This window comes from Callorhinchus milii, unplaced genomic scaffold (assembly GCF_018977255.1).
Source record: "Callorhinchus milii isolate IMCB2004 unplaced genomic scaffold, IMCB_Cmil_1.0 Scaffold5, whole genome shotgun sequence".
Lineage (NCBI taxonomy): Eukaryota > Metazoa > Chordata > Chondrichthyes > Chimaeriformes > Callorhinchidae > Callorhinchus > Callorhinchus milii.
This window is the reverse complement of record NW_024704746.1, coordinates 62,384,573-62,410,735: the sequence shown is the minus strand read 5'-3', so window position 1 is coordinate 62,410,735 and position 26,163 is coordinate 62,384,573. Positions and strand designations below refer to the sequence as shown.

General features: G+C 39.9%; 3 protein-coding genes across 4 annotated transcripts in view; 2 read left to right on the top strand and 1 right to left on the bottom strand.

Annotated features, from left to right (window-relative positions):
• The window catches only part of fbxl13 (F-box and leucine-rich repeat protein 13), a 61,261-nt gene extending 55,189 nt beyond the window's left edge, over positions 1-6,072 (top strand). The window contains exons 14-17 of the mRNA XM_007890896.2: positions 1,024-1,107; positions 3,991-4,125; positions 5,365-5,528; positions 5,643-6,072. Coding sequence (XP_007889087.2) covers positions 1,024-1,107; positions 3,991-4,125; positions 5,365-5,528; positions 5,643-5,901 — 642 coding nt within the window. The 3' untranslated portion in view covers positions 5,902-6,072. The remainder of the gene's footprint in view (positions 1-1,023; positions 1,108-3,990; positions 4,126-5,364; positions 5,529-5,642) is intronic.
• A 598-nt stretch (positions 6,073-6,670) lies between these two features.
• Positions 6,671-25,047, bottom strand: fam185a (family with sequence similarity 185 member A). 2 transcript variants are annotated; one of them, XM_007890897.2, is made up of 8 exons: positions 24,512-25,042; positions 22,334-22,443; positions 21,725-21,811; positions 17,338-17,476; positions 14,367-14,408; positions 13,580-13,675; positions 11,171-11,305; positions 6,671-7,272 (listed from the first exon to the last, which is right to left on the bottom strand). In XM_007890897.2, exons 1-8 carry the CDS (start codon positions 24,957-24,959, stop codon positions 7,157-7,159), a joined length of 1,173 nt encoding a protein of 390 aa, XP_007889088.2. In that variant the 5' UTR covers positions 24,960-25,042; the 3' UTR covers positions 6,671-7,156. The 2 variants fall into 2 exon arrangements, with proteins under 2 accessions (XP_007889088.2, XP_007889089.2); XM_007890898.2 differs by lacking the exons at positions 6,671-7,272; positions 11,171-11,305 and adding an exon at positions 11,784-12,207 and having other exon boundaries at positions 24,512-25,047.
• A 972-nt stretch (positions 25,048-26,019) lies between these two features.
• The window catches only part of ccdc146 (coiled-coil domain containing 146), a 51,567-nt gene continuing 51,423 nt past the window's right edge, over positions 26,020-26,163 (top strand). Inside the window, exon 1 of the mRNA XM_042335530.1 lies at positions 26,020-26,129. The gene's annotated coding sequence lies outside the window, so the exon portion shown is untranslated. The remainder of the gene's footprint in view (positions 26,130-26,163) is intronic.

The following is a 26,163-nucleotide window of genomic DNA, read 5'->3' as shown; positions in this document are numbered from 1 at the left end:
AGCTGCTAGATAGACCCGAGTACTCCATTTTATCAAGGAAACTTGCTTTGCAGGGATTAACTCCTGTTGTTCAGTGATGGAGCAGCACTGATGATCATTATACTGCCTACCCCCAAAGTCTTGCCTTTCTAGATGTACAACTATGGCAGCAGTAGAAAGGGAATTTAAAAAGATGGAAAATAAAAATGTTATTAAAAAATAGTTTATTTTCAACAGGCTTTATTCCATATACATCTTTTTCACTCCATCTCTAGGCAACTAAAACTGTCCGTGTGAGACTTAAGAATCAGAGTGGATTATTAAGTTTGCAGTGTCTTGTTCCAGTCGTTAATTACCTTCTGCGTAAAGAAAAACTTGCTGGAATCAGTCGTGAAATTGCCTTTTAACTATAAACCTAGGTCCTTTTATTTTACTGTCTTGGTGCATCTTAAAGTATTGATCTATTTTTACTTTTTCAATTCCATTTAAAAATGTATATATACTTCTATGAGGTTTCCTCTGAATTGTCTTCTCTCAAGATTGAAAGAGCCCTACTTGTCTAATTGTTGCTCATAGCTCATTCCTCTGACAATGGGGATTATCCTCATTGCTCTCCTCTGCGCTGCCTCTGAGTGCCTTGGGGAAATGTGTAGAGACGTTGGATAAAAATTCCAGCGAGCATTTTGTGCACAGTGGTGCACAATTATAACAGGAAATTCAAATGCCAAAAGCGATGTGCTTGACACTCACTGAAATTGTTCCCACCTGTGTCTGGTTGTTTCATTTATAATCACAAATATTTAACAGCCCGAGGCCTAAATTTCTAACTGGTTTTAAAATGTAAGATTTGGCAGAAGTTTATGAGTTTCTAAATTCAATTTAGATGCCTTATTTCCACAGTTTTTAAGATCTTATAACAATGAGAAATTTCAGACCTCTGGATTTCAAATGAAATTGGTCCTAAGTAAAAGTTTAGCCGATAGTCCCCAGTTCTCTGTGGAATGTAAAATACCTAGCACTTTTTAACTTCACTTTGCTTTTCAGAGTTTAGCAGCTCTCAGTACCAACAGCAAGTGTACTGAGCTCATAATCTCCGAGTGTCAAGATATCACTGATATTGGATTACAGGTAAAAGTCATTTTTTGTCAGAAATGTAGTACTATTGAATTGAGTTGCAAGTGTACTGAAAAAAAATCTAGATAAGTAACAGATTTTTGTTATTGTTCTCCCCAATATTGCCAGACTCCGCCACTGCCTCACCCCTCATCCAAAACTCTGCAGCTCGTGTACTCTCACGCACCAGACTCTGTGACCCCATCACTCCCACTCTCGCCCGACTCCACTGGCTCCCCATCCCTCAGAGGATCGAGTTCAAGATCCTCGTCCTCACATTTAAGGCCACCCATGGCCTTGCCCCCTCCTACCTCTCTGACCTGCTGACTCCCTACCAACCTGCCTGCTCCCTCCGTTCATCGGGCTCCGGCCTGCTCCATGTCTCCCGCCCGACCCGCCCTACCATCGGTGGCCGAGCTTTCAGCCTCTCTGCCCCCACACTTTGGAACTCCATCCCACGGTCCCTTCACCTCACTTCCTCCCTCGCCTCCTTCAAGGCCGGTCTCAAGACCCTTCTCTTCATACGTGCCTTTGGTCTCCCTCCCACCTCTCTGCCTTCCCTCACCCCTACACCAACCCTCCCCCATGCTTGGGCCCCGACATCTAACTGTTCAGTGCTTTGGGACGTCCTCCCGACGTGAAAGGCGCTCTATAAATGTAATTTTGTTTTTGTTCTGTTTTGTGATCAAACTTCCAATTTGGTTGCATTGTTTGAAATCACAATTTAAAATGTGTCTAATGTATCTATGCTCACTACAGTTCCTACAAGCCTTTCTTCCCTGTTACCTGTCCTGGAACAGGCCAATTTGATATAATGTTGAAACAACTCAAGCAGCTGGATAATTGTCGGGTGTCTGTATCAGTAAGTTTGGGGTCCTGCAGTCTTGGCTCTTGCCAATCTGTACCTAATACTTTCCAGAATTAGGTCAGCAGAATGTATCCCTCAAGGGAGAGAATTCCATTCCAATAAATAAATTTGGAATTTCCACGTGCAGGTGGGATGCCTGGAACTCTTGGTTTGGATAACCTTAAGTGTGGTGATGGGTTTCCTCACGTGTCAAGATACTCGGCTGACCAAAAATAAATCTTAATCTGTGAGATTATAGTCAATGATGTGGACACAGGTTTAATATCCAATTTAAATAAATCATAGACAAAATATTTTTTACCATACTTTATGTAGTCAGTAATAGGATCCTCCACTGTCCGGTTTCCAGCCCAACTGGATTCTTCAATGGCTGGAATGGCTCTTCTCCTAATCTGTTGCATTAGAGTAACAGAGCTGAAACTCTTCTATTCTAAAACACAAAGTACTGCAGATGCTGGAAATCTGAAAATCAGTGTTGAGTGTTCCCAGTGACTTCTGTTTTTGTTTTGTCTTCTATTGTAAACTGTTTCTCTCAGTAGATAATCATTGCTTTATCTGTGATGATAGTAGTTTTCTTTATATTCTTTTATTTTTTTAAACTTCGAAGCCCAAGAATGGCCAAGGTCCACAGTGCTGGACTATAGGATGTCTGTTTCAGAGAGGAAATCAAAACTGTTTCTCTTAATCATCAACTGCAGTTGCTATAACACAGCTGTAGTTGTGTCTGGGCTTTGTAAATTTACTGCAGTTATATTTTTAGGAGATGAAGAATTATTCATCCAGAATAAAAATATGGTCACTGAGGCTTGATCAAATCAGTACTTTAATAGTGGTGTTCCCAACATGTTCTTCTGGATAGTGGAGGCCCTGTAAGAATGGCCACATTTGGTGGAAGCACATTCATTTTGAGCTCAACACTGGACGTGAACTCTTTCTCCTATTGGTATTACAGACATATACATGTCAAGAGGAAATTTACAAATGTATTAACCCAAAAACTGTTCAAACAACTGTTCCTATTTTTTCTATTCTTTGTAAATTGTTCTATAGCATTTGTATTTGTTAAGCTTTACATTTATTCTTTTCTGATCTGATTTACTCTAACCTGATGTTTCTGATATTTTATTACAATGGTTCTTTAAAACAATTCTTCCTCCTGGTTCTCCCATCCATGTCGGAGGCGGAAGCAACATCTAACATACTGTTTTTTGTTAGCCGGTCAAAAGCCCAGATCCTGACAATTGTTTTGGCTTAACCAGTGTCTTATCAGTCTTGTGTGTCAGAATGGGACAGAAGGTCAAATCTACTCATTGGCATTTTACAGTGAAATAATATGCATTAAGATCCACCTATTTCACTTCAACCCTCACTGGAGATAAAATTGGTCATTCACTTCATGGATGTTTGTGAGACATTGCTATGTATAAATTGGCTGCTTTGTTGACCTATATACACAATCACTACACTTTATAATAAATCCCGTGAAGCACTTTAAGACATCAACAATGTGATAAAATGCTATATCAAATGCAAATATTTATTATTATTTAGTTTACTATGGGTTAATAAATCGTTGTTTATATAGATTAATATTAGTACACTTCCAGGAATAATGCAGTACTAATTTCTGAATAAGGAAGCAATATTTTATGCACACAACTCAAGACACTAATGGAAGCTAATAATAGTCCTTGCATTTGATAGAGTGCCTTATCATATTGCAGAGATGTCTCAAAGCATTTAACAAAATATATTATAAAGTGGATTGACTGTGTATTTTATTTAATCTTAACCTAAATTAATGTTGTTGCCTTTTGACCATCAGATAAATATTATGGTTCAGTTGGAATTAAAAAAGTCACATTTCTTTTACTCCTTCACCTACTTTGTTTCTCTCTCATCACTTGACTGTTTTTACTCATCAATTATGTTCAGAGTAATTTATCAATAGAAAGAATGAAACCAAAAGTATACATCAGCATGCATTTTTTTTCTATGTGACAATTTGTGTTTGATATTTTGTGTTCAAGAAATTCTGTCACAGATCGATCAATCTGAATTACCTTGATGTTTCCCACTGCATGGCATTGAGTAATCAGAGCATTAAAACCCTGTCGTTTAGTTGCCGATTGCTTACATATCTGAACATCTCCGCATGTCCAAAGGTAAATTTAGAAACCTGTTAAATAACACAAGCTTTTTACTTTAACATTATCTTTGCCCTCTTAACGTTAAATGTAATCGGGATTTCAGGTTAGGTAAATAAAGGATTGCCTACATCAATATAAATTGGCCAATATAGATTAATCTTAGATATATTGAGCACTTGCCTCGCAAGCAGGAGACCTGGGTTCTAAATACACTTGATGCAGGGCGAAATGTTGGGCAAGTTTCCTTACTCAACATGCCTCTGTTTACCTAGCAGTAAAGTTGGAACCCGGATGTTAGTTGATTGACAGATCGCTTTTCCGGGGGTAATAATTCTTTCAAAAAAAAAAAAATTGGTCACTTCAATCCAAGTCTGTTTGTGGGACACTGCTATGTGCAAATGGCTGCCGCGTTTCACCCCGAAATATACGGTCAATTCACTTTACGTCTCAACAACGTGATAAGGCGCTACATCAAATGCAAGGATTATTATTATATATAGTTTGGATTAAAGATGTGACTTTAACCAAAAATATTCTCCCTCAGATCATGTTTTCTTACTCACATACATTGAATCACTCTTGGAAATATTAGAATTTGAGTTGGGGGGCATCTGAGGTAGTTGTGTGTGTGTAGAGAAAGGTGACCAAAAACACAACTGAAAAGAAAGTGCTCAAGGCAGAGTTTACGGTGGGGTTGAGACAGAGATGAAGAATGTCGTTTCCACCTATTTGATCTTAACCTTCTGGGACTACCCATACTACCATCTTCCCATTACAGCATCGAGTGGATTTTTGAGATTCCTGACCTCATCCAACCTTCCTGGAAACTTGTTCCGGATGTTAATCTCTTTCTGCATTTTTTTTTGCATAAGAGGTGATGGGCTGTATATTTCTATTTTTAAATCCCAGAGATTTTGTCTGAATTCTAGCCACTAAAAGATTTAATTTTAGTCCACAATGTGATGTGAAATCCATACTCCCTTGCCTCGATTTATAATTTTCTAGACCGTGGAGAAAATTACAACTTAAAAACTTTGTACTTTGACCTGTAATTCAACTGATTCCTAAATCCTATCAGAATAACTATTCGATAATATAAATACTTTCAGCCACTACGGTTCAAAACTCTGGAACACTCTGGCTCAATCCCTCCGCCTTGTCGCCTCTCTCCCCTTTCAAGTCCCACCTGAAAACTTTCCTCTTCGACCGTGCTTACATTTTAACAAAATATTGTATATTTTATCAATCTACCAGATTACTGACTTAAGCCTGCAATATTTGATTGGCGGGTGCCATTACCTTCGCTACCTGGACATCTCAGGTTGCGTCAGAGTGACTGATGTAATATTTAAATTATTGAAGAAAGGATTCCGGAAACTGCTCTTCCTCAAGATGTTGTACTGCACAAAGATCACAAAGTACGTACAATACATGTTAAGAGAGGTAGGTGCTAGGTGGCTAATGGATGTCATCATCGACCCAAAAAGGTCTACTTCTTAAAAAACATTTATTTCTTCTTGTATTTTATTTAGAAGTGCTTTTGACAAACAAATGCGTGCAAATATACAATGTGAATTCAATAACTTTGCACCTCCTCTGTGGTACGGATACGACGGTCTTGGAAACATCATAAAGAAGGAAGAGAAGAACCAAGAAGAAGAAGAAGAAGACGAAGACACTGAACTGGATGAGGATCAGAATCAAGATGACGAGGACAAAATCGATGACCAGGTTGATGTCCAGAACCAGGAGGAGAACCAGGACGAGGAGCAAGACCAAGATCCTGAATGAATATTAATCTATATACAAAACAACTAAAATGTAGTTTTACTCTTAAGGAAACTTTTACAGCTGTACAATTTTTAACAATGTGCTTCACAATAAAACTAACATTGTACTGGGTTTGTTGCTGCGGAAATTTGACTAATTTAAATAAACTGATTGATAGTTAAAATAGTAAAATTACACGAGTGGTGCATTTCTAACCTTATTCTTTAACAATATTAGAAGGTAACAAACACCATGACAAGTAGCAAAAGTAATACACTTGCAATACACTTTACTTTTTATAAAATTGACTTGTCTCACTTTACACATGAATTATACAGATCATGTTCCCAGAATTGTGTGCAAGATAGGGAAATCATTTGTTATAATACTCCTTGCATTGATATGGCACTTTTCACCTTCTCAAAGCACTTCACAGACTTTACTATAAAATGCAATGTAGATGAATGCAGCAGCTTATTTGCAATCAGCAATATTCCACAAACAGCCATGAATTGAATGACCAGTTTTATCTGAGGATCGGCGGCCAGGCTGGGAAAAACTCCCTCTTCTTTTTGAATAGTTCCATAGGATCGTTAACATTCGCCATGTGTGGTTTAATATCTCATCTGAAGGACTGCACCTCCAATAATGCTGCGCGCCCTAGCGCTGTATTACGAATATTTTTGAATTCCAAGTCCTAAAGTGACACGTAAAACCCAGAACCTTCTGTCTCAGAGACAAAATAGCTACCAACTGAACCAAGCTGACACCTAACAGGGTAACAATAATTTGGATATTACTTTTCCTTAACTTTATCTTTGTACTTTTAGAAAAATTCAACACAAGTTTACTTGAAAACGTATTACAATGCTGTGGTTACGATAAGGCAAACTCAGTTCTTTTGGTCCGAAGAAGGGGCGATAAAATAGAGGGAACGAAGATTTTTTTAAACATCTTTTTATTAGTTATTTGTATTAACAATTTTAATATAAAGTCAAGAATTATCAATGAATAAGGATATTCGTGATCAATCATACCTCTGCCCCAGACTTAATAAGATTACTGTCACATTCAAGATGAGAAGTATTAACATTATTCGCTTCAGATTCCATGTCTCCAACCTCTGAAACTCCTTCAATCTCATTCTCTTTTCTGTCAATTATTAGTGGTTTCAATAAAAAAAGGACAATTGAGTACCCAACAATTATAGACAGAACCAAAATTCAGCCTCTGTTCCATAACCAAAATAACCGTTCTTCATTATTGTAAAGATTCTTTACACAAGCTTTAGATTGAGAGAATCAATCCAGGTCTGACTTTTCAAGTTGAGCATTCCACGTCCTGCATGAGCCTTGATCAAAGGGTTACTGCCTCCTTCACTGTTAAGAAAAGCTGAAACCCAAATTCAAAAAGTATTGAAATTTCTGTTGGACAAAAATATTCCACATATAATAATAATTCTTTTCACTTCTGGAGAACCTCTTAAAGTGTTTCAAAGAAATGACTGTAAAATGTAGTACTATTTTATAGGCAAACATGGCATCCAATTTGCACAGTGCATTATCCCCAAAAGGCCATGAAATAAATGACAATAACTTGCATTTGGAATCCTGTAGCTTAGTGATTAGAGCACTCGCCTCACAAGTGAGAGGATCTGGGCAGGGCGAAACGTTGGGCAAGTTTCCTTATTCCACCTGTTTACCTAGCAATAAGTAAGAACTTAGTTGTTAGTCGATTGGTAGATCGCTTTCCAAGGATAATAATCCCTTCAAAATTATTAATAATAATTTGGTCACTCAATCCACAACTGTTTGTGGGACACTGCTGTACCCAATTGGCTGCCATGTTTCGCCCACTATATATAATCAATTCACTTTACAGTATATTCTGAGAAGCACTTTGAGACGTCTAGAAGACGTGATAAAGCGCTATATCAAATCTAACCTATATCAAGGATTATTATTGTTTATATAGCTCCCTTATATAGCTCTCTTCACGTAGGTGGGACCTGTATCATATGGGTGGGTTGCACCTAAACAGGGCTGGGGCGAATGTGCTTGCAGACAGACTATCGTAATGCTTTTGGGGAGGGTTTAAACTAGTTTTGAGGGGGGAAGGGAATGCAAAAAAGAGCTAGAAAATGGAGAAATAAAACCTGGGGGGAAGCGCAGAACAGGTCAAGTCGGTCTTGGAGTGCATGTGCCTAAATGCACGGAGTTATCCATATCCCAACATAGACTGGCAAAACAACAGCGCAAAGGGCAAGGAGGGGGAAAGATTCCTAAAATGCGTACAGGACAACTTTCTTGATCAGTACATTTCCAGTCCAACAAGGAAGGAAGCAGTGCTAAATCTAGTTCTGGGGAATGAAGTAGGACACGTGGAGCAGGTTTCAGTGGGAGAGCATCTGGGTAATATTCAAAGTGCATATGGAGAGAGACAAGGAACCATCTAAGGTAAAGATATTCAACTGGAAGAGGGCAAATTTCAGTGAGTTAAAAAGGGACCTAGCCAAGGTGGACTGGAAAGTAAGATTGGCAGGTAAAACAACTAAAGAGCAGTGGGAAGTCTTCAAGGATGAGATAACTCAGGGACAAAATAAATACATTCCCACAAAAGGGAAAAGTAGGACTTCCAAACCTCCCTGGATGACGAAGGTAATTGTATCTAAAATGAAGCAGAAAAAGGAGGCGTATGACAAATGTCAAACCCAAGATATAGAACACAATCAAATCGAATATAGGAAGTGCAGAAGAGGTTTGAAAAAGGAAATAAGAGGGGCAAAAAGATTATATGAAAAAAGGTTAGCGGGTAACAAAGGGAATTCTAAAATATTTTACAAACCTGTCAAGGAAAAAAGGCTAGTCAAAGGTCGGGTGGGGCTAATTAAGGACCATGGGGGAAATCTTATTGTGGAGGCAGAGGGCATGGCTGATGTGCTGAATGAGTACTTTGCATCTATCTTCACAAAAGAAGTGGATGCACCAAATGCCGCAGTATCAGAGGAGAGGGTAGAGGAAATGGATAGGATAAGTATAAACAGAGAGGAAGTACTAAAAAGGTTGACTGCGCTGAAGGTAGATAAGTCGCCCGGTCCGGACGGAATGCAACCAAGATTACTACGGGAGGCACAGGTACAAATAGTGGAGGTTTTGGCTACAATTTTTCAATCTTCGTTGGACACAGGAGTGGTGCCAGAGGACTGAAGAGTGGCCAATGTTACTCCCCTGTACAAAAAGGGACAGAAGGACAAACCAGGGAACTACAGGCCAGTCAGCCTAATATCAGTAGTGGGGAAACTCCTGGAGACTATAATCCGGAACAGAATAAATCTTCACTGAGAAGAATATGGGTTAATTAGGGACAGCCAACATGGATTTGTTAAAGGCAAATCTTGTCTAACAAATCTAATAGAATTTTTCGATGAGGTAATGGAGAGGGTGGATAAAAGTAGTGCAGTTGATATAGTTTATATGGACTTGCAAAAGGCATCTGACAAAGTGCCACATGAAAGACTTGTAAGAAAGATAGAAGCCCACGGTATAAAAGGGAGAGTGGCAGCATGGATCCAGAACTGGCTGGGAGACAGAAAGCAGAGAGTTATGGTGAACGGCTGCTTTTCTGACTGGAGGAAAGCGTCCCCCAGGGATCGGTATTAGGACCACTGCTCTTCTTAATAAACATAAACGATCTGGATTGGGTATAGCAAGTACCATTACCAAGTTTGCGGACGACACAAAGTTAGGTAGGGGGTAAACAGTGAGAAGGATAGGAGCCAACTGCAGGAAGACATAGACAGAATGGTAAAATGGGCAGACACATGGCAGATGAGTTTCAATGTGGAGAAATGCGAAGTAATGCATTTTGGTAGAAAGAATGAGGGGAGGCAATATAGGCTGGTAATACAATCTTAAGGGGGGTAAAAGAACAGAGAGACCTGGGGGTGCAGGTAAATGAATCCTTGAAGGTGGCAGGACAGGTAGATAAGGCTGTAAAAAGGGCATATGGGATACGAGGCTTTATAAATAGAGGCATAGAGTACAAGAGTCAGGAGGTTATGATTAACCTATATAAAACACTGGTTAGGCCTCAGTTAGAATACTGCGCCCAGTTCTGGGCACCACACTATAGGAAGGATGTTAAGGCATTGGAAAGGGTGCAGCGGAGATTTACAAGGATGGTACCAGGAATGAGGGACCTTGATTATGAAGAAAGGCTGGAGAGGCTGGGATTATTCTCATTGGAGCAGAGAAGGTTACGAGGAGACCTAATAGAGGTCTTCAAAATCATGAGGGGATTTGATAGGTTAGAAAGGGAAAAACTGTTTCCACTGGTGGGTGTGTCGGTGACTCGAGGTCACAGATTCAAAATGGTATCTAAAAGAAGCAGAGCGGAGGTGAGAAGAATTTTTTTCACGCAGCGAGTTGTTCGAATATGGAATACATTGCCTGAAAGGGTGGTCGAGGCCGATTCAATAACTACTTTCAAAAACGCGGTGGCCGGGTATTTGAGAAGGACAGGTTTGCAGGGTTATGGGGAAAGGGCTGAGGAGTGGGATTGACATTAATTGCTCTATTCAAAGAGCCGGCACAAGCTCGATGGGCCGAATGGCCTCTTTTTGTGCTGTACAATTCTATGATTATGTCTCAGAGCACTTTGCGTGACCGGGTCAGATATTGAGCAGGGTCCAAGGGGGAGTGAAGGTAAGCATAGGTACAATAAATAAGATAGGCTTCAAGGTGGAGTGAGTGACCAATTTTATTTTGGGAGATTGTTGGCCAGGACATCTGGAGAAACTCCCTTCTCTTTTCAAAGAGTGCAATGGGATCTTTAACATCCACTTGAACAGGCAGATAGGATCTTGGTTTAACGTTTAATCTGAAGGACGGCACCTGGGACAATGCGTTGGGAGTGTCAGCTTAAACAACTTGATTCCAAGTCCCGACTTTGGCCTTGAACCCACAACCTTCTGTCTCAAAGGCAAGAGTGCTATCACTGCACCAGACTGAACACACAGACGATTACCTCTGGAAAGCGATCCGCCAATTGACTAACAACCGGGTTCTGTTAGATAAACAAAAACATTTGGAGTAAGGAAACTTGCCTAAGGTTTCGCCCCACCCGGGAATTGAATCCCAGTTCTCTCGCAAGCCGTCAAACAAGCTAACCTCTACGCTAGAATGATGAAATGTGGCCAGATCTTTTTTTAAAAATTATTCTGACCATCCAGGAAATTCAAACCTAAATTTAGGCATCATGTAAAACATTTATATTAAAATTTTAATCTTACCGTGAATAGTTTGGTGACCTTGGTCTGTATTGCTTTGAATATTCTGCAGATGAATCTCAGGACTGACCTCTACCTTGGCACCAGAAAGCTTCAGCTCAGCTTTTAGGGAAATGGGTACTTTTAATGCGATAGAACCTGACAAAAATAACAAGAATTTTAAAAATGGTGATAGTAATCAAAGGCAAGAGTTTCAAATGTAAAGCACAATAACCAATAAATATCACAATCCACAGTACAGACAATCATATACACATCAGAAAAAGATGCAGGTCTGACATTGGGGGAAGAAAATGACTAACAATTCATAGTATCCATTGGAATACTTCCAGTAGGAAGTTGGAAAATAAACTGCAAAAAGAAGAAATCAAAAATATTGCACTGATTTCTAATAAAATATATTTAATGAAAAAGTTAGTGTGCTTCAAATCACTGTAACCTTACAACGACAACAAGTTACACTTGTATAGCACCCTTCACATTGGAAAGACATCCAAGGGCACTGGACAATCAAGAGTTTTACTGATGTATTGAGAAATTACTCACTAAAATTAAAACGTGGACGAGTTCTTCTGCATCAGAAAAACCTCCTAAGTTTAAAACTTAAACTTAAAAAAGTTTAAAACAATGTAACGATTGCCACAACTGCCATGTTGGGTTTCCTCTCAGTAACAGGCGTCTTGAATGTACCTCTAACTGCACTCTCCCAAAAGGCTGGATTTCTTGGTTCTGATGCAGCATTTTAAATGATTTTTTGTCTTAGAAGCATGGCGGTGCTATTCATTCCATTCCAATGAGATACGCTATGGTGTAAGATCCAATCAGGGCTGTAATTCCCCCAAGGTAACAAGTTTATTAATAAGGTAAACACAAAATGCTGTACATGATGTCATATACAGCATATGGCATACATGATGCTAACAGCTGATAATGAAAATTTTGTGTGCGTTTGTGCATACATCATGGAGGTGGGAGGGGGCTAGCTAAACCCAACGTACCAGATTCTGATTAGGTCTTGCATTCCAGCTGAAGAATATATCCTGATGGAAGAAAACAATAGACTATATACACGCACTTACATTAAAGCAACGCAAGCTTGTTTACGAAAAATAACGTCCGAAAAACTGATATTCCAAGGCACCAGTTCAGACAAGATTGCTTAAATAACATAAGAAAAAGGAGAAGAGGTCAATCAACCTATCAAGTCCCTTTGCTCCACAAATTGCTTGGAAACAGATACTATCCATTTCATTTGGTAGTATCATCATCATAGTATTCACCCACAAAATATACAGTCAATTCACTTAACAGTATATTCTGTGAAGCGCTTTGAGATGTCTTGAAGATGTGATAAGCTGCTATATCAAATGCAGATTATTATTATAATTATAGTATCATCTCCACATGAAATCAATATCAAATTACTCCAAAATGAATTTCGAAAGGTTGTGCCAGACATTAGACATTACTCAAGACCATGTTGGGACTTAAGATCTTAGATCTAAATATCCTCGTGATACTTCTAGAAGGCAAATCTTAACTTTTGAGATGAACCTGTGACATTGGACAATAATTGAGCTGTACTATGATAGAAATTATCAATCTGGTTTGTTTTTTTAAACCACTTCAAATAATTGATGTGATGTAAGGATAACGATTTGGCCTCCAGACATAACATCATAGAGTGTTTACAGCGCAGAAGGCAGCCACTAGGCCCATCAAGCACTTCCTTCCATAGACTGAATATTCAAATACCACAGTGAAACTCACATAAGCCGTATCAGTCAGGACCATAACATTTAATATGCCTAATGCAAATCCCAGTTGCAGGCAAACTGTACAACCCGTATAAAATCCAATCTAATCAATAATCTATACTGCATCTACACAATTCAATGCAGCTATAAGTATGCAGGCGATGATGGGTCCAGAGTGTATTTGCCACAATTCAATGCGTCTTAAGGGATCACATTGAACCGTGGGGAAATTAAGTTCTTCTGCACATGCGTCGACGGATCAAGACTTTGTTTCCCTTGATTTAATGCAGGCGTAATGTAAGTTTAATGTAAGTGCGTATGCATCAATGGGTCAGGACATAATTTCCTGCAATTTAAGGGCAACCGGTAAGTGCAGGAGTAATGGGGGATAGGATACCATTACAAGTTAAGAGGTGATTAATACGAGTAGTGCAAATAAATCTAATGCTTTTGATAGGAAACTAACTGGGACTCAGGTAAATGCACTTCATTTAGGCAATTATATGATTTATAAAGATAAGACTTATTGGAGCTTTACTGTTTTAAACAGAAGAGATGAGAACATTTTATGAAATCTTTGCAAATGAAAACTACTCCCAATACCAACTCTCCCCCAAAGTTAAATGAAATTGGTAAATCCTTCACAGCATCTCACCATCCTGCGAAAAGAGATCCACAGCCTCTAGCTGGCTGATGTAAACATCTAGGTCACCCTGTTGTGTGGAGGCCTTTAGACATCCATCTGAGGAACCTGCAATCAACAGTTAAAGCACTTAATGCACTGTATTACATTGCTGTGAAATCTAATCAAAAAGAGATAAGCTACAATGAAAAATTCTAGGTATTAGAATTTTTTTATTTTTTTTTTACAAACTGAGCCAGGCTGACACCAACAGACAAAGATACATAAACATTAGAAACAAAACACATATTTCACAGCACGTAAAAAGACTAGACTCCCTAACCTAGTGGGCATCAAACTATGTTATTTTTCAGCTCTCTGAGACACGATTCTACATGAAGGGTGCGATATAAATGCAAGTAGGAAATAGACAAGAAATAGACTTTTTCCTTTTTTATAAAAAGCATTGCAAAACTATATTTGTCTGGTTAAGATGTGAATTCCATAAGCTTCCACTCTTCAAATTTGGAAATACATTGATTGCTAAAGTGGGGGCAAGAACATCTTATGATTTGTGTTGTATCAGTAGAGCAAGACAGTGAGGACAATTTATATTGTCTTCAACATCCAGAAAAGAACTTCTAATTAAAGTCCCTACATAGTAATATTCTGTAGAATACAGCTTACGCATTTACTGTTACACAGCAAAACAAAGATCTAGATCTCTGGGAGAAATGAGGGTTCTTTCACCTCATACTTAATTATTAAATTGTGCTTTTTATGTATCAAATAGGATCCAGTAAGATGGGAAGTTTCTTACCTATTTTAATAGTGCCTGCGTTGGTCTGAACAGTTACATTTCCTGCACAAAAGAACATAACAAAATGTTAAAAAGACATACAAGGTTGTTTCTTATAAGCTCTCAACATCCTAACATCACTCTAAGATTTCTGATATGCGCAACAGAAGTCATTCTTCCTACAATAATGAAAGTACAACAGGACTATGAAGATTAAAAACAAAAAACAAATGTTTTCTTTATGTAACTTACAAGAAAGCATCATTTGGTCTTCAACAAAATGGTGAAAAATTATGGCAGTTGTGATTTAAGTTTATGATGCGTAGGGTACTGTATTTAGTAACTGTTAGATTTGCTGATTGATAATTTCCTATGAGTGTCCATACACTGATACTTGCTCTGAAGTGCATATGATCTTATTAAGAACTACTTACAGATACCCAACATACAGAAAGTTCCCGAATGGGGATATATTTGCAACCAATTCTAACAATGCAAGCAGATTTTTTTTAAACTGCATCTTTTAAAATAAAGGATAAGAGCATTTGTATAGGAAAATAACATTCTACTGTATTGGTTAATAAAGGAAAGTTCATATGTCCTTGCTCACGTCTTGTCTGGAAAAATATTTATTGAAAAAACATGGATATTTTCAAACTTCCATAAGTTATTTCATCTGCAAGATGAACTTTTTTTTTCCCTGGTAGCTGGCAGAATTCCTAAACCATTAAGGCCTTACAATTTTGGGTAATATGATTCATAGTTAAGCCACTAAAATGTTCTGCAGTGAAACTAACCATAGCTCAAAGATGTGCTGACTTAGTATATGTTGAGTGAATCTAAAATGTTCTTTAAAATAAAACCACACATTTTAGTTACAAAATTTGTAGTTAAAGACCAATAATTTAAAGTTCCCTCCCCTGCCCCATTAATGGAACTATACGTAAGCCTTTATATAACTTAACCATGAAGTCATATTACGGTAAAGAAGCTTGTGTACAATTTCAATCCATTGGGGAGAAAAAAAATGCAATACATCCAGATTCTGGCTTGGCTTCTCCAGATCCAGATCACAAAGGAACAAAACTTTCCTCAAAAATGTGGTGGTGGTGAGAGGGGAGATGATTGCACAAAACAGAAACTGCTGATTAAAAATGTATTTGATATTGCACTTTTAAATCCTATTGAAATGTCTCAAATGTATTCATACAATGTTACACTGAAGTGTATTGACTACCATGTAGACAAACGTGATAACTAATCTGCAGAAGTAACATTCCACAAATGAGATGAGATGAATGACTTTTATTTTTATAAAGTTTACATTTCAGAACTTCCTGCAAGACCACAGATTAGAATTCTTTCCCTCTTCTTCTCTAGCCCAAACTAATGGATATGTGGAACAGGGGAAAGGCAGTGAGTGAGTCTTGGAGAAACGACTCTCAAAGCTAGGCTCTTCTGCCATAAATCCTCGGAAATGTCAAAAGTAAGACAACCCCTAAGGGGACAAGTAACATGTTCCACGATTACATTTTAATATTGTGCATTATTACCCTCAAATATTTTTATTTTTTAATGCAAGTGATCATTAGGAACTACTGTACTTAACACCACCTTGATTTAAGTATCAATCTTTTACTAGAAAAGTACAAAGCTTTGAAACTTTGAAAAGTGGGGGAAAAAAACCATATGGTTTCATTTTGCAAGCTCAGTGAAAATAATAATAACCCTTGAATTTGATACGTCTTAAAATGCTTAAAAATTTAAATATACACTGCTATGGTTTCTATGCAGCTGTGGTTGAGCTGAACCTTCCAAATTGGCTACACTCTTGTTCACTCTCTGGACAAGATTTTCTGTCAGACAGCAAGCCAATTTTCTCCAGTTGAATGTAGCCAACCCGAGGCCCTGCTTGCAGCAGCGCCTCCTCACCTCAGGCACTGACAGCATCACTATTACTGATGGCCTCCCCACCTCACCGAGCCAGTACAGACCATGGTGTCTTGTTTGAACGTTCAATTGTCTTTTAAACCCCACATCTATGCCATGGCCCTTGCCATAGCTCCCCACCCCCCAGATAAGAGTTTAAAATCCTTGTCCTCACTTTTAAAGTCCTCAACAGTTTTGCTCCTCCCTTTCTCTACAACCTACAGAAATGTTACCATGTTGAATCCCTTTTCTTTGCGGACGCTGGCCTGCTCCATGTCCCCCATCCTGACCACTCCGTTTGCGGTCAGGCTTTAGCCTTTCTGCCCTCAACCTCTGGAACTCCATTACAGAGCCCCTCTGCCTTACCCGTCCCTCGCCTCCATCAAGGCCCATCTCAAGACGTTACACTTTGTCCATGCCTTCGGCCGTCCTTCCACCTCACCCCCTTGCCCTCCACCCCTTTCGATTCCAAACCCCAGCTCAGGTACAAACCCTTCCCTGTCCAGCACCTTGGGACGGCCTCCCAATGTGAAAGGTGCTATAAAATGTAATTTGTTGTTAAACCATCGCTGTAAAGTATTTATACCTATGGCCACTGCTCAAATTAAAGCCAGCTACTTGTACTTTTTTGCCTCCAAATCAATTCATTCCTATTTGCCAGAATTTGCACATTAGCTCAGGGGTACATTCAGTAGAATCGTGCAATGCATGAAAAAACTCAATACACAAAAGAATGTTTTTTTCCAGCAGCTTCAAAAAGATCATTGAACTCTAAAAGAGGCTGCTCAGCTGTTGAATGGCATGCGACTAAAGTAAGAAGCTCCTTTTGAATTGTGTCAAATTGTTATTTTCGTGAGAAGTATGGATCTGCTTATTTTCCTAACTTGGTGAAAAGCTTGCTCTGTGCTACGAGACATCTGAGCTGGAGATTTTGCTATGGAAGGAAAAATCGTTCATGGATGTCATTGCAATTCTCAAAGACTGTTCATTATTAAACACATGGTACTGACTACTACCCACGATCGCCTTTTAACAATTTGGAACTTGTGCACGAAATTCTTACCATGAATACTTCCAAGTTCAATGTTACCAATGGAAGAGGACAGATGTGAAGATTCAGCATAAATATACTTTGTTTTCAGTGCACCATCTGTGGTCAAAATATTCATTGTTGATCCTTGAAGCTTATTAATTTCTACATTCTGGAGGAATTCACAGGGGTTGATCAGATGCAAAGTGGAACATTCATGACTTAAGCCTTCATCATGCAATTGTATGCTAAAAATTATGGCAGGTTAGCTGCACAATTTAAATTACTTATTGCATACAGCAGTAAGATACAATCTCAAACTTGCAATTCCATTCTTCAGCCTATTGTTAGTTTCAGAAGGCAAGTGAGTCAGGGTGGTTTAAATGGTATTGGCAATTAAATGAGGACTGAGAGTCTGTCTGATGCCTACCTCCTCAGGGGAGAATGTGAAATGTGAAAGCATTATATAGTTTGAATGAAGACAATCTTGGGTGAGTGGAAAGGAAGCACTGAATGACATTCTGAGACACTATCTTGTGTGAAGGGCACTACATAAATGAAAGTTGTTGTTGAATTGCACTCCATACATGAATATAATGTATGTGGGATCCTGGTTATGGGTATAAACAGTAAATTATGTTCATGATCACCTTCCCTAATCTTCATCCAAATATGTGTATGCTGTTTAATATATATGTGTACATATATATGTCCATTCTCAAGGTGCATATTTATAAGAATTTCACAGAATATTTATACAGAAGAAATCATTTCAGCCCATTGTATTTGTGCTGACATTAACTGATCCAACTTTTCCATTCGCATTTAGCTTACTCTTTATACATAACCTTTAATATCATTTATCTTCAAGCATTTATTCAAGTCCCATTTAAATATAGTTATAGACATAGCTTACGAGTTGAGTTATCCCCCACCAAAAAAAGCATTTTCTGTCAATTCTCCCTTCGTCTTTTAGTTTTTATATTTTGGTTCTTGAAATCTTAGATGAAGGCCATGGCTTAGTACACAAGTAAGATAAAAAGTAAAAGCAGAAAAATAAAGTTTGTAAAGAAGTTAACACTACTCATGGGTAGATTCTATGAGGAACTGATGACTGAATGATATAAGAAGTCATGCGGTCTTGGGAAAGAATTAAAGTTGGAGACCGTGCAGACTCCGATCTGAACATAGTATGACATAGTATGTGGAAGAGCACACGGGAAGAACAAGAAAGTAGAGAAATAAAAAGAGAGAAAAAAATAGAGGCCTAAGGATAATAATCCTTGCATTCACATAGCCCTTGATCATGCCTTCGAGACATCTCAAAGCACTTCACAGAAAATACAGTAAAGTATGAATAGACTGCATATTTTGTGCACGAAACACAGCAGTCAATTGTACGTAGCAGGGTCCCACTAACAGTCATGGATTTAGTTACCAAATCATTATAATTTTTTATAAATTAAAAAAATCAGAGTGAAAAGAAATATTACAAAAAGGAAGGTTGTGCTTCTCAGGCGTGTTTTGCATGGGGGAGGAATGATTTCCATTTGACATGAGAAGAAGTAGAAATGTTAAGAATTCTGAATACTTATTTATCAGGCATTTCTACTACAAAGGCACAGACTTTCTCTTCTTATATGGAGAGAAGTAACATACAATCTTTGCATCTGATATAGTGCCTAATCATGTCCGTTGAGATGCCTCAAAACACTTCATAGAATATACTGGAAAGTGAATTGACTGGATATTTTGTGGGCGAAATGCGGCAGCCAATTGCACAAAGCAATGTCCCACAAACAGTCATGTACTAATTATTATTATTATTTATTTTATTTATGTATTTTTAGAACTGATTATCCCCAGAAAGTGATCCGCCAATCAACAAACAACCTGCCTCGGTCCTCTTGCTTACCATACGAGTGCTCTAACCAATACGCTGCTGGACTCCACGTATATTCAATATTGCTTATGTTAAAAATATTCAATATTGTTTATGTTAAAGATTAAATATTTAAAGTAATATGCATGTGGACAGGATAAATCAGCAGAGGGAAAAATAAACTGATCTTGATTTGAACAAGGAAGGATACTCATTGGTGCTGCTATACATAGCACAAAAGGTGTGCATTAGTTGCCATCTTGTGGCAGCACAGAGCAAAACTTAAAATAATTCCAAATCCAGTCAAAGAAACAGTTATACTGAAAATATTTAGATTAAATACCACTGCTAATTCAGATTTTTCAAAAATAAATCTATTTAAATTAAAGTAACATCAATGTGCTTTTCTAGATTTGGTTTTGGGACCAGGTGTAAAACAGAAAAAATGATCAACAAGATGTACAACAAGAATATCTTGCATCCTAAATTAACATTTCAACTTTTTTTTAACATATTTTATATAATATGATAATGATATCCGAGTACTCATACCAGCTATTTTTCAGAACAAATTTTGTGCATTTTTCCCAGGCAGGTGAATATTAGTAATTTATTTTCTTCCCTACACCTGAATCTACAAAGGTTATTGTGTTTGAAACAAGTTGTGATTTTGCTGCCCTCTCAGTTAAAGCAATGGCAGGGTGCAATGTGATTGAGCGCTACAATTATAAATCACTAATTATGAACATGGCATATATAACTCTGAGGTTGCAGGCTGAAAGAATAGCATGTGGAAAGAACAGGAGAGTAAAAGGAAGAGAGGGGGAGAGAGAGAGAGATGGGGAGAAGAGAGAAAAATCAACTAATAAATCAACATATTCATTTCAATGCCCTAACACATTACATACAGAGCTGTATTATGGAATATATCAGCCCATTAAAAAAATCTGAAACATTCTATTCATGTTATGGAATGCACATCAGGACTGCTTTGCCGGATGGAATAAAAAGGACTACTCAAGCAAGAACTTTTAATTTTGTGTAAGTTCAGAAGTTTGTAGGAATCAGCTCTTGTTTAACTGGATTTATAATATACTGACGATCTGATTAGATTCTGAAATCATCTCTTAGAGATAATTTCAGGAACAGATTCAAAAATCTAATAAGTGCCCCATAAAACTTTATTGGGGCATTTTATGGAGCATCAATTAAATTTTGAATCTGTTCCTGAACATGTTCAGCTAAGTATCACTTGTTCAGTTAAGAATCTGTTCAGTTCGGTGTTATTTGTTGTAAAACATTGTGAGGAATTTATGTTCCAAGTGTAATAAAACTGAAGCATTAGCTGCATCTACAACCAAGGTAACATAGAAGAAGCAATTCTGTTTTTACTAATATTGCAAATCCACAGCAGGTAAATTTGCATTTGAAAGAAAAATAATTAATATTTCAGCCATTAACCTCCATTTGAATTCTGCTCCTTCATATGTTGATTGACCTGCTGTGGATTTCCAGCTTTTTTTTAAAACTGAGATCTATACATTCTGATCTAGTAGGAATTATATTCTCTCTTTTGGATTTTCTGTGAATGCTAAAAGTTAATCAAACTTTATTGTTCAATCACATGAAACAATTATGTTTTTATTAAAGTAAAAGGCTATCACAGGATTGAGGCAGATTAAACATATTTATCCCAATATTGGGTAAAAGTATTGCACCAAGCATTCATATCAGATTGCTCTGAAGAAAGCTGTAAATTTGTACTACCATAAATATCCTGGTATATCAAGACAATGAAATATACTTTCTATCTATATCTCCCAGTAATATCCTTCTGCACCATCTTATTTAGGACATTAAAACAATCATATTATTTTTTGACACAACAGAGAAAAGCTGTAGGATTTAAACACTCTAGTTTAAACACTCCTCCGCTCCACATCGGCCATGCCTTCAGCCATTATGCCCCTAAAATTTTGGAACTTCCTCCCTCAATCGCTTTGCCTCGTCCTTTCCTTCCCCATCTTCGGGACACGCCTGAAGGCCTTCCTTTTCGACCGCAGCTACAGTCACCTTCCCCCTCCCCCGGCTCGGCCTTGGACTCCACCACTGTTAAGCGCTCTGAGACGCCGTCTGGCGTGGAGGGCGCTATATAAGTGAAATTTGTGGTTGTTGTTGTGGGAAGAAAATAATTGCATTATTTTCACCACCCTCCTCCCAGAGATCTGCTACAGGAAGCCATTCTAATAACATAAATTGGGATGTTTCAATCTGAACCATCAGTCAGCAATGTAAAGATTTCTGACAGTAAAGTCAGCATTAATTTTCTCACCTTTTGCATTCTCATATCCTGCATTTTGTTAAGATTGGAAGCTCAGTGGTGCCGAATGGAGAAGCAAAGAGAAGCAATCCAGTTACTTTCATATTTTTAATCAGCTCTGGGCTGGACTCAGATGAAATACTACAAAGGAGAGGAGGTAGACCCCACTTGTACACTTAATAGAAATGAGTATTATACCATGACAGAAAAGGACTTACATTAGATGTCTGTATATCCACGTTCCCATAGATTGTTCCAAGGCAGATCACTTTCCCTCCTCTGCTATGCACTTTAACAGTATTGGCCTGGAGATTGAAAAGAAAAAAATGTGAGTTTTGCCTCATAAGTTTATTGAGCTGTTAATTCAATTCTGTATCAATACAAACATATATTTACATAGTGGCTTTCATATCAGTAAGACATCTCAAAGCCTGGGAGCTGGAGCGGGTGGATCGAGTCAATATTCTTTTTTGAAATTGCATTTCATCCCTTTGACACAACAGGTTATTTTGCAGGTGCAGTGGTTGTTATGTTGGGAAACAGGAGGGTAATATGCACACGCATCACCTCATAACAGCACAAGATGATTGATAAATTAGTTTGTTTTTGATGAACTTGGATAAACAAGTGGTTTAACCAGGAAAAGGAAAAAAAAGGCTGAGAAAATACCAGGGGATCTCTAATATCCAAATGAACAATCAAAATCTGGACTTTGGTTTAGTTTCTCAATATCTCAATGGTATTACTAGTACTCGCTGCTTAAGTTCAAACAAAGACATTTAAAAATTCAGTAATAAACACATTCCTTCACAGAAAACATTTTGCACCTTTAATGAATTCAAGATGGTAGTCCCATTCTCAGTGTCCACCTGGCAATTATCACACTCCATGTTTTTAATTTTAACACATCCTTTATGAGAGGTACCAATATCCAGGTCTGCAAATAAACAGCAGAAGATTAACTAGTAACAGACTGATTTTAAATGTAGTAGATGTAGAAAAATCTTAACACTGAAAAAACACTAAAATGTATTCTTTCAGTGACAGCCATTCTTGACCTTCCATTCTCCAACTCGCCCAGAATCCTTGTTGGTTTAAGAATTGAATACACTGCTCAAACTGTTTTAGTGCAGATACTTAACTTATACGCATTTTCGTGGAGTCCTGTAGCTCAGGTGGAGTCCTGTAGCTCAGTGGTTAGAGCACTCGCTTTGCAAGTGAGAGACCTGAGTTCAATTCCAGGCAGAGGGCGAAACCTTGGGCAAGTTTTCTTACTCCACACAGAGCCTAATAATAATCCCTCCAAAACCAAACAATAATAAAATTGGTCATTTTCAATCTACGACTGTTTGTGGGACATTGCTGTGCGCAATTGGCTGCCGTGTTCGCCCACAAATATACAGTCAATTCATTTTACAGTGTGTTCTGTGAAGCGCTTTGGGACGTCCTCCCGACGTGACAAGCGCTATATCAAATGCAAGATTATTATTTTTTTTTTAAAAAATTGCAATGAAACACCCTTAAATAGTGAGTAATTGAAAATGGACAAATACCAAAAAATCGCCCAAATACTGAAAACAGAAAACCTTAAGTCACCCAAGCTACAACAAATAAACATTTCTTTACCTGAAATACAGATCACATCACGCAATAAGACTGTTTTTAGTCAGCCAGATGTCTGGCACATGCAGAAACCCATCACGATGCTTAACAGTATCAAACCAAATAGAGTTCCATGCATCCCACCTACACATGGGAATTGGACTGGAATGTGCACTCTCTTTTACGCATCCGGCTTATCCAATTCCAGAGAGTAATAGGCCAAAATATTAACGCAAGAGCCAAGGTTTGGGGACCCCAGAGTGTGCGGTATAATAATAATAATCCTTGCATTTGATATAGCGCTTTTCACGTCGGGAGGATGTCCCAAAGTGCTTCACAGAACACACTGTAAAGTGAATTGACTGTATATTTGTGGGCCAACGCGGCAGCCAATTGCGCACAGCAATGTCCCACAAACAGTCGTAGACTGAAAATGACTAATTTATTATTGTTTTTGGAGGGATTATTATTATGGCAACTGCTGAAGATAACCAACTAAATTGCAGACTTGCCTGGCTCGGACTCCACCACCGCCTCCACCCAAACACCCACACACACCACATACTAAATCAGTAATATTTTCTGTAATACAACACAGGTCTTATGCTAAATCTATTCAGCTGTAAAATAATTTTATTGGAACACAAAAACAGGAAGTAAAAAGTCTGACAGGACTATGAGCCCAAAGCTGGAGTGCGCAAATAATAATCCATGCATTTAACACAGCACCTTATCATGTTGCTGAGACGTCTCAAAGAGCGTCACAGAATACACGGTAAAGTGAATTGACTGTATATTGTGTGCGCGAAACGCGGCAGCCAATTGCGCACAGCGGCGTCCCCACAAACAGTCGTGGATTGAAGTGCCCAAATTATTATTACTACTACTACTTTTCGGGGAGGGATTACCACCCCCGAGAAAGCGATCCGCCAATCAACCGACAGCCACGTTCCTACTTACCGCGCGGCAAGCAAACTTGCCTACGGTTTCGCCCTGGCTGGGAATCGAACTCGCGGTCCTGCCCTCTCGCTTTGCGAGGCGCGTGGTCGAACCACTAGAAAATAACGTGAACCAACAATTTTATTGGGAGCGCGTGGGTTTTTTCCACAAGAAGCAAGTAAAACAGGAAGGATGCTACGGGGGTGGCGCTCTGAGCCAAAAACCGCGGAGGATGCCAAGTAAACCAAACCAAACCGAACCACAACCGGGACTGCACCGGCCGCCGCGTTTCGCCCCCACACACACAAAAAAACCACCCGATTAAACCGCGCCTCACGGTGCAATTTCCGCGGAGCGCTCCGAGACGTCTCGAAGACGTGAATGAGGCGCGGCATCAAGTGCGAGGAGCATTATTGTTATTATTATTGCTGCTGCTGCTACCGTTATGGTGGCTATAAACTCACCAAACTTTAGGGGGACCACCACGTCCACTCGCACGTCACCGGGGAGGGTGTCCGAGCCCACAACCATCCGCTTGAGCGTCTCGTCGTACTCGACCGTCAGCCCGTCGTCGGGGCTGCGGCTTGTGCTCCGGCCGGCGGCACAGGTGACGGCCACGAAGGCCCTGTCGGCCGAAGGGTAGCCGTGCGGATCCAGCGCTTTGACCGACACGTCGCACGGCAGGCGGACCTTCAGCGACCCGAAGGGGTCGACCAGCAGCGTCCAGCGCTTCAGCGCCGCCCGCTTGGGCCCGGAGCCCGCGGGCCGGGTGGTGGACACGGGTCTCAAAGTCATCGCCGCCGCCGCCGCCCAATGCGGAGGAGGAGGCCTCAGCGGGCCGGCTGCCTCGATTAAAGCCGCCCCGCACGCTCTCCTGCACCACCTGCGGCGGAGCCACGCCGAGAAAAACATCTCCGCTCACGGCCTCTCTCCGCTTCTCTCCTCCTGTCAACGCAGCAACTGCCGCGCGCCGCGGCGGTTGTCATTCAAATGGTGCTGCGCGCGTGGGATGGGATGGGGTGGGTGGGGGGGGGGCGCGCGGGCTTCTGGGAGTTGTAGTTCGCGCGGCCGCCAAATCGCCCACGCCGTCCGATGCTCCGCACTACAATGACCGTCGTGCTGCGCGCTGGACTTGCGGGGTTGGCCGACCGTGAACCGTAAACAACAAGCACATCCCCAGGAGTTCGCTCACGTTGTGTCAAATTCTCAAAAGGCTCAAATGCTGTACCTCAAAGGAGTTTCTTGCAATACATATGTATATATATATATAGAGAGAGATAGATAGCGTGGACTTATCTTACTTTAAATAAAAAGACGATTACATATAGGATGGTTAGTGCTTTGAAAACCTTGACATCCTTTGTCATATTCGCGGCTGTCAGTTTGGCCCATTTCACTGCATTCGTGACTTGGCCCCGTCTTCCCCTTCCCCCGATCAAGACGACGACAACAAGAACAACAACAACTGCGAGTTAACAGGCGCCACCCTTCGGACAGGGCGATACACTGAGGTGCCCGCGTTACCTGTTTAAAAAAAAACTCTTCGGTGCAAATCCCAAACCATAGCTCTGAGCTGAATTTATCAATGGCCGCTTCGAAAGGCGTCAGATGATTAGATGATTGTTTGGGGAGGACAAGTTTGCGGCGGGGCTGTGGGGAGAGAGCGGGGGGAGGGGGGGGGGGGAGAGAGCGGGGGGGAGGGGGAGAGTGCGATTGACGGCCTCCTTTCGGCGCTGCCGTCGTCAGCCTCGAAGAAAAAGACGGCTGATACCTCACACTGCGTCAGACCACCGCTGCGGCCAATTCGTGCGTGAACAGCGACACTTTTCGGGGCGGGAATAAACCTTCCTCCTCACTCGGGGTGTGAGTCAACTTAGCGATAAGTTACGGTCGCCCCCACACACACACACACACACACACGCGCGCGGCTGTCCCGCGGCTCGCTATTGGTCCAAAGTTGACTGAGGGGGGCGGGGCGGGGACGGGGCTCGCGGTTGCCATGGGAACAGCCGCCGTTTGGACGGTGTCGAGAGCCCAGACCCTGAACGGGAAGAGACCGGTGGGCCGACCGGGGTCCGTGAGGTACGTCCGAGGGTCGGCGACATGTCTCCCGGGA